Source organism: Chinchilla lanigera, unplaced genomic scaffold, assembly GCF_000276665.1.
Source record: "Chinchilla lanigera isolate Chin_1 unplaced genomic scaffold, ChiLan1.0 scaffold00094, whole genome shotgun sequence".
NCBI classification, from domain to species: domain Eukaryota; kingdom Metazoa; phylum Chordata; class Mammalia; order Rodentia; family Chinchillidae; genus Chinchilla; species Chinchilla lanigera.
The window spans coordinates 4,155,204-4,163,271 of record NW_004955495.1 but is presented as its reverse complement, the minus strand read 5'-3'; the positions used below and the strand labels follow the sequence as shown (position 1 = coordinate 4,163,271).

Below are 8,068 nucleotides of genomic sequence, written 5' to 3'. Positions count from 1 at the left end.
TATTTTATTGTTTTTTTTTTTGAGACAAGGTCTTGCTATGCAGTTCAGGCTGGCCTTGAGCTCACTTTGTAGCCCAGGCTGGTCTCGAACTTGCAACAATCCTCCTGCCTCAGCCTCCAGAGTGCTGGGATTACAGGCGTGCCACCACGCCCAGCTGTTAATCTGGATTTTGAGAGACAAAACATCAACCCTCTACCTTTGTCATCCTAATGCTCTGACAATAAATGCCTCCCAGGGGCACTGAGTGGCCTTGGCCAATGTCACTCCTCACTTATTCTGCTGGGAGTGGCCTCAAGAAGGGACACAGGAGGACACAGAACTACTGACCTTGACTCTCCTGGGCCTGAGGCCACCCCTTCCTGGCCTCTTGGAGACCACTGAGCGCCTCTTCTCCCCGCTCCCACCCACGAGGCCTGTGCAGGGCTCTCGGCCTTGACTTCCGGAAGACACTGGACACAGAGACATAGGCCGGGCCAGCTGTCCTACAGGGGCCGAGCAGCATCCCAGCCTCCACCTGCCCCAGGCCCGCAGCTTCCTCCCCCGTGTGACAGCCGCAGGCGTCCCCACACAAGGTCCGTGTCCCCACAGAGGCCAGATTGTCCCTCCTCTCTCCCTCCCTTCACATGCCCCAGTGACTGCGGCCGTCCTGCGCCCCGCGGGCAGGACCACCGTCCCTGGCCTGTCTGCCCGAGGCCAGTGTTCCCTCCCTAACGCGGTGGCCCAGCAGCCAGTCCCCAGACATTGCCCAATGTGCCCCTAGGGGAGTAAGATCGGGAGAGAATGGAAGCCCAGTTCTTGCCCAGGTTTCTGACTCAGCTTTTGTGAAATCGGGGGCCTGGGCAGCCGCCAGCGCCCTCCCCCACCTGGGCCTCCCCCGGCCCCACACTGCCTGCCTGTCCCCTTCCTCCCAGAGCCCAGAGGACGGCCCCCGCGGCGTCTGCCCCGCCGGTACCTGGGGTGCGCTTTCCTGGTGGACATCCGAGGTCCCCTGAACCAACAAGTAAACCCTTTTCCTCGCGAGAATGTGCTCCCGGCCCATGCAGGAGGCTTGGATGAAGTAGAAGATGTGGGCTGTTTTGCTGGCGAAGGTGGACGGTAGCCTGGGAGGTAAGTTGAAATGGAAGTCAAAGGTGTGGCTGCCTGCGCCTAACCAATTACCTGAAAGCAAAACACAGCAAAGCCATCAGAAGGTTCTAGAATCGGTTTTCTTTCTTCTTCCTTCCTTCCTCTCCTGCGCGTGTGTGTGTGTGTGTTACTGAGCTTGAACGTGGGGCCTTTGCACTGAGCTACAACCCCAGTCCTTTTGTTAAGACAAGGCCTTGCTGATTTGCTAAATTGCGCAGGCTGGACTCAAACTTGAGATCCTCCTGCCTCAGCTGCCCAACTACTGGGATTACAGGGGACCCACCACCACACTGTGTTTCAGGGACTATTTTTTTGTGTGTGTTTTTGAGACAGGGTCTCGCTATGCAGTTCAGGCTGGCCTTGAGCGCACTTTGTAGCCCAGGCTGGTCTCGAACTTGCAACGATCCTCTTGCCTCAGCTTCATGGTGCTGCCCCACCACCATGCCCGGCTTCAGGGACTATTTTGAATGTGTGAGCTCTGGTCAGCTTCTTGTGTCTTGTTATTTTCATGTTACATGTATGGGATAGTCATTGTTCTACATAACTTCCCTCCTAGGCAGGAAGCAGGGTGTTTTTACCTAATTCTTATATCCCTGGAGGTTTGTTGATTGACTCTCAGATATGTTTCCCTTGCAGACCCAGTTCCTGTGATGGCTGCCAGCCCCTTCTTACCCTCCACTGGGAACGTCTTTGTCTTATGCACGTAGTCTGCCTTGTTGTTACAGATAACATCTCTGCTGTAATCACGGGTCTCCCCGGTCTCCTCATTCCACTCCACATAACCCCTTCCCACAAGTTCCACCTTCACTACGGGGTCCACCAGGGTGCTATACAGGGTTAGAACCACCTGCCCGTCTATGCTGGAGCCGGCCAGGTAGACTGCATCCTTGGGCAGCACTAATTCGATTGACTTCACCAGAGACATGGGGGGTTGGGGAGGTGAAAAACCATCCTCCCCTCTCCCCCATGCCAGAGAGACTCTGGTTCCTGGGCTGCAGTGACAGTGATGTCACCTCTCTGTGACGTCACTACCCAGAGTTCTGGGGAAGGAAGGGAGGTGGCTGTAGTCAGGGATGAGCAGTTAGTAAACAATTCTGTCATTTATTTTGTTTGGTTTCCTGAGACAGGGTCTTGCTATGTAGTTCAGGCTTGTCTTGAACTCCAGCAATCTTCCTGCCTCAGCTTCCTGAGTTCTGGGATTAAAAGTGTGTGCACTTGGGGCTGGGGATTTAGCTCAGTGGCACAGTGCCTGCCTGGCAAGCACCAGGTTGTGAGTCCGATTCCCAGCACTGGAAAAAAAATAAAGTGTGTGCACCCATCTTGCCTGTTTTTGCAGCGTGGAAGATAGAACCCAGGACCTCTCATATGCTGGGCAAGTATTCACCCCTGAGCCACACTGTGGCCCTTTTCTGGATTTTATTTTGAATCAGGGTCTCTCTAAGTTACCCAGGTTGGCTTAGAACTTGTGATCCTCCTGCCTCAGCCTCCAGAATAGCTGAGACGATAGGGGTGCACCACCACACTGAGACTCTCATTGGTTCTTTTTCTTTTACTTACAGTTCCTTGACATAGTGGCCTGGCTAATTTTTCCTAGGAAATAATAACCCCCACCAAAAAAACAGCTAAAAGGTAAGATCCAGCTGGGCATGGGGGCACACACCTGTAATCCCAGCACTCAGGAGGCTGAGGCAGGAGGATTGTTGCAAGTTCGAGACTAGCCTGGGCTACAAAGTGCGCTCAAGGCCAGCCTGCACTGCATAGCGAGACCCTGTCTCCAAAAAACAAACAAAAAAGTACGATCCAACATTTCTGCCACAAAGGGAATAACTGTGACTATGCCAGAGATTTAGTGGCTGACTGGGAGACTGCTGCTACCCCTGGTGGGGTAGCATCATCAGCTCCCTTAGCAGAGGAAGAGAGCCGGGCCTGGTGGCCCATACCTGTCCTCCTAGCACTCTGGGATGCTGAGGCAGGAGGATTGCAAGTTCCAGGCCAGCCCAGGCAACTTAGGGACTTAGCAAGACCCTGCTTCAGTATAAAAAATACAAAAAGGGGGCTGGATTCAATTCCCAGTACGGTACCATAAGTAAACAAAAAAATAAATAACCCAAAGGAGGCCCAGCGGCCGGCTTGAAGGTCTGTTCTGCTTGTCCGTTACCCCCTACGCCATGGTCCGCACACATCGTAGCCTTGGGGTCACACACTGACCATCATTTTCCTGTCTGTGGGTCTGTGTCAGGGGAAACACAGATGCTGCCAGAGGACCAGTGGTGACATGGAGTGCGCACAATGACTATCAGAACACTGTGTGCTCAACCTGAGCAGCCGGACCATCCTGACCACCATGAAGCCCCATCTCCCTGCCCCACGGATGCTTCGCTTTAGTCCCGCGTCTCCTCCACTGGCTGGGAAGCCCCCCGGGTGACAGTGGACCTCAGTGAGCTCCGTGCCCACCACTGTCTGCCTGACCCAGGCGGGGTGCGTGTGGGGGTTTCAATCACAGTCTCCTGGGTGATGTGATGAGTTCCAAGAGCGTGTTATTTTCACAGAACAGTATCTCACTTGGGCTGCCATGCAAGTGGCAGTTGAAGCAGAAAGGGTACTAGACAGTAGCCATTGTCCGCACGGACAGAACTTCGTTACCCTTGGTGTATCTCACTGTGTGTGAGTTTTTGTGCTCACTGACATCTTCACTTCCTAACTTCTCTGCCTCTCTCCCTTTTTTTTTTGTCTCTGTTTCTCTCTTCTGGTACTTAAGATCAAATCCAGGGCCTTCACACTAGACTACATTCCTAGCTCTTTTTTTGCTTTTGTTTTTTTTTAGACTGTCTCGCTGGCCCTGAACTCACTCTGTACTCCAGGCTGGCCTAGAATTCCTGGGGATCCTCCTGTCTCAGCCTCCTGAGTCTGGGATTATAGCCATGCAACACCACACCCAGCTGTTTTCAACATTATTACTGTTGTTATTATTATTATTAGTAGTAGTAGTATTTGAGACAGGATCTTAGTAAGTCACTGTCTTAGTTACTTTTCTGTAGTTGCTGAGACAAAATACCTGACACCCAAAGTTAAAGGAGGAGGGCTGGAGATACAGCTCAGCAGCACAGCACCTTCCTGGCAAGTGCAAGGTTGTGAGTTTGATTCCTGGTACCACAAAACAAAACAAACCAGTGTTAAAGGAGGAAAGGTTTATTTAGCTCACAGTCTGCAGAGGTCTCAGTCTATGATTGGCTGGCTCCAAGGCAGGGTGATGTGGCAGATAAGGGGAAAAAGGCCATGGTGGGCAGAAGGACAAAACGAGTAAGGGACCACAGCTCTGTCTATCCCTTTTATTTTGTCCAGGCTACTTAGCATAGGTTGCCCTCACACTCTTGATGCTTATGTCCTTGAGCCTAGTATTGCACCATGAATAATTCCAGTGTCACCCACTCTAGATCCAGCCACCTCTGAAATAATGCCACCTACGACTGCATGAGGCTTTGTGGGGACATCTAGACACAAGCCATAACAGTTGTCCAGGCTAGCCTCAAAGTCATGACCCTCCCGCCTTAGCCTCCCAGACTGCTGGGATGCCAGGTGTGTGCTATCACACCTGGCTGTGAACTCTTTCTAAAATGCCCAGAATCTTATTTTATTTTATTTTATTTTATTTTATCTTTTGTCTTTTTGAGACAGGGTCTCACTATGCAGTTCAGGCTGGCCTTGAGCTCACTTTGTACCAGCCCAGGCTGGTCTTAAACTCACAATAATCTTCCTGCCTCAGCCTTCTGAGTGCTAGGATTACAGGTGTGCATCACCACTCCAGGCCCAGAATCTTCATTTGTTTTTAAGTTATTAATCTGAGGAATTATTATTATTTTTTTTATTTTTTGTTTTTTTTTTGTTTTTCTCCAGTACCAGGAACCGAACTCACGACCTTGCGCTTGCCAGGCAGGCACTTTGCTGCTGAGCTAAATCCCTAGCTCTTAATCTGAGGAATTATTAACTTGAGCAAATTTGAAACCTTTTGTTTTTATTTTCTTGAGATAGGGTTTTGTGTGCAGCCCAGGCTGGCCTTGAACTCAGGATCCTCCTGCCTCATCCTCCAGAGTGCTGGCATTGCAGGTGTGAGCCATTGTGTCCAGCAAATCTGAGGAATTCTGAGTTGCTCAAAAAGCTTAGGGAATCAGCACCCTGAATTACCTTTTCTTTTTGCATGGTGAGCTAGGTACCCTCTTATTGTCTTTGGCAGTACTAGGGACTGAACTCAGGGCTTTGTGCTAATCTACATCTCCAGTTCTCTCCCCTTTTAAAATTTTTTATTTTGAGACAGGGTCTTGCTAAGTCACTAAGTTGCCCAGGTTGGGCTTGAACTTGTGATCCTCCTGCCTCAGCCTACCAGAGTGCTGGGATTGGAGGCATATACCCCTCCACCCAGTTGTACTTGTCCTAAGTCGTAGCGTGCACCAGGTGTCCTTGAAGACCCGCCACATTTCATCTTCCAGCCATGTGGATTGTCTCCAACTTCGCGGCACAGAGGGCTGGAAGAGGCTGAGACTTTGGAAATGCCACCGGCCTCACAAGGCTCAGAGGGCTTGTCGAGTGTGGGCCACGCTGGCGGCATGGCTGACACCCGGCTGCCGGCTGAGGGTCCAGAACCTCGTTCTGGCCCTGAAGCCAGTGAAGGTTAGCAGCAACACCCAGACTTCAGTGTGAGAGCGCGTGAGTGTCCTGTGGCCGCTGAGACAAATGACCACCAAGTTTGTGTCTTGAAATAGCGTAAGTGTGTTACTCCCTTACACTCCCAGAAGTCACAAGTCCCAGATGAATGTTCAGGGCTAAAGTCGAGGTGTTGGCAGGGCTGCCATTCTTTTTTTTTTTTTTTTTTTTGGTACTGGGAATCAAACTCATGACGCTGCGCTTGCCAGGCAGGCATTGCACCCCTGAGCTGTATCCCCGGTCCAAGGGCTGCCGTTGTTGAGGAGAATCTGTTCCATTCCCTTCCCAGCTTCCAGAGGCTACAGGTGTGCCTTGTTCCATGGCCGCCTCCTTTTTTTGTTTTGTTTTGAGCTTGCTTCATAGTTCAGGCTGGCCTTGAATTAACTATGTAGCTCAAACTGGCCTGGAACTTGAAGCAATCCTCCTGCCTCAGCCTCTGGAATGCTGGGATGACAGGTGTGTGCGACTACATCCAGCATGGCCTCACTCTTCTAACCTCTGCTTCCGTGGTCAAGTGTCCTTCTCTGACTGACCTTCCTGCCCCCCTCCTCCACTCCCTGGGAAGGCCCGCCTCATGGCCTGCCTGAACCACCCAGCTCCTGGGACGATCTCCCAGTCTCAAAATTCCTAACCGGAAGCCAGGCATGGTGGCGCACGCCTGTAATCCCAGCACTCTGGAGGCTGAGACAGGAGGATTGTTGTGAGTTCGAGACCAGCCTGGGCTGGTACAAAGTGAGCTCAAGGCCAGCCTGAACTGCATAGCAAGACCCTGTCTCAAAAAAACAAAAAAATTCCTAACCACAGCATACCTGCTGACTCCCTTTGCTGCGGGAGGCACCACCTTCAGAGACTGGGTATGAGGGCGTGGATGTCTTTGGCGGCCATGATGCTGTGTACTACGTGGGGACAGAGTAGGGACTTCTGCCTGACCAGAGCTCAGCATGGTGCCGGAGAAACTGCAGAAACAAAAGATGAAACTGAACAGCTTCGGCTCGCGGCTTTCCAAGGCCGCTCCCTGCTGACAAGAGAAAGACCAAAGTCCTTCCGGTGGCCTTTGAGGTCCTCGTGTCACTCCTTGACCCCGTCCCTGCTCTCCCTGGCTCAGCCTGCCCTGGCTCCTTGGGCCTCCTTCCAGCTCCCCCAACACCCCCAAGGCTTCTCCCTCCAGGACAAATGTGTCCTTGGGATTGTCATCTCAAGTCTCAGCTCAAATGTCATTTCGGTCCCCACAGAGGGCCACCGGCCGTGATGTCTTCTCTCCCCAGCTCCCAAGGACTCTCCTGCGTTCATGGCCAGCAGCACTATCAGAAATTATGTTTTATTTATTCATGTCTTGTCTACACCCCCAGATGAGAATTCACTCTGCCTTAGACCACCAACCAGGGCTATGTCTTGGTTGCCGTTGGGCTCCCCCGGCTCTGAGTACCCCGTCCAGCTAAGGTGCCCGGGACAGGTCACTCCAGTGCCTGCCCAGACTTGGCCAGGAGGGAGCAGGCCGGGCGGAGGGGGCAGGGCAGCCCTGCCCGCCTGGACAGCTCGGAGGAAACAAGGCGGGAAAACGAGGCGGGAAAACCCAGCCAGCAGGCTCTGCGGGTGGGTGGGGAGCGCTGGCAGGCCCTGACGCCCAGCCATGGGATGGGGGCGATCAGGCCAGCTATGGGGTGCATACTGTCTTATGGTGAGTGGTCTCCCGCTTCTCCAGTAGTAGAGAGACATTGACTGTGGCCTGGCCAGTGGGTGCCCGGGGCGGGGGCTACGGGGACGGACTTAGAGTAAGGTCAGGGGTCTCCACATTGAGGTGATGTCCCTGTGCTGGGGGTCCCCCTAGGGGTCCTGTGAGGTGTGCATAGTGGGGAGTCCAGGTCCCACCACCTAACCCCCTGGCACGCTGGGTGCGCCCAGCAGAGCAGACAAGCAGGGCGGGGCCAGGGCCAGCTGGGCGGAGTTGGGGGGGGACAGAGAAGGAGGGGGGCGCCCCCCACCCCCTTTCCCGTTTCCCGCCACTGCGGTGGCCAATCAGGAGACAGGCGCTCGCCCGTGGCACGGCCTCCCGCGGCCCCGCAACTCCCCAACGCCGAGTTTTCGCGGGAAAAAAATCAGAGCAGCTGGTAGCGCAGCGGACGGCGTTGGCCGAACGCGCGCTCCGGGTCGCTGGCAGATCCGCGCGGGAGTCCGGGCCACGCACTGGGCGCCACCGCCGTCCCCAGCCGCGCAGGCCGGAGCGTTGCTTGGATCGCCGCCGCAG

General features: G+C 53.7%; 1 protein-coding gene across 1 annotated transcript in view; it reads right to left on the bottom strand.

Annotated features, from left to right (window-relative positions):
- The window catches only part of Arrdc5 (arrestin domain containing 5), a 5,825-nt gene extending 3,697 nt beyond the window's left edge, over nt 1-2,128 (bottom strand). Inside the window, exons 1-2 of the mRNA XM_005405775.2 lie at nt 1,798-2,128; nt 953-1,158 (exon numbers count right to left, since the gene is read on the bottom strand). Coding sequence (XP_005405832.1) covers nt 953-1,158; nt 1,798-2,050 — 459 coding nt within the window. The 5' untranslated portion in view covers nt 2,051-2,128. The remainder of the gene's footprint in view (nt 1-952; nt 1,159-1,797) is intronic.
- Nucleotides 2,129-8,068: the final 5,940 nt, after the last annotated feature.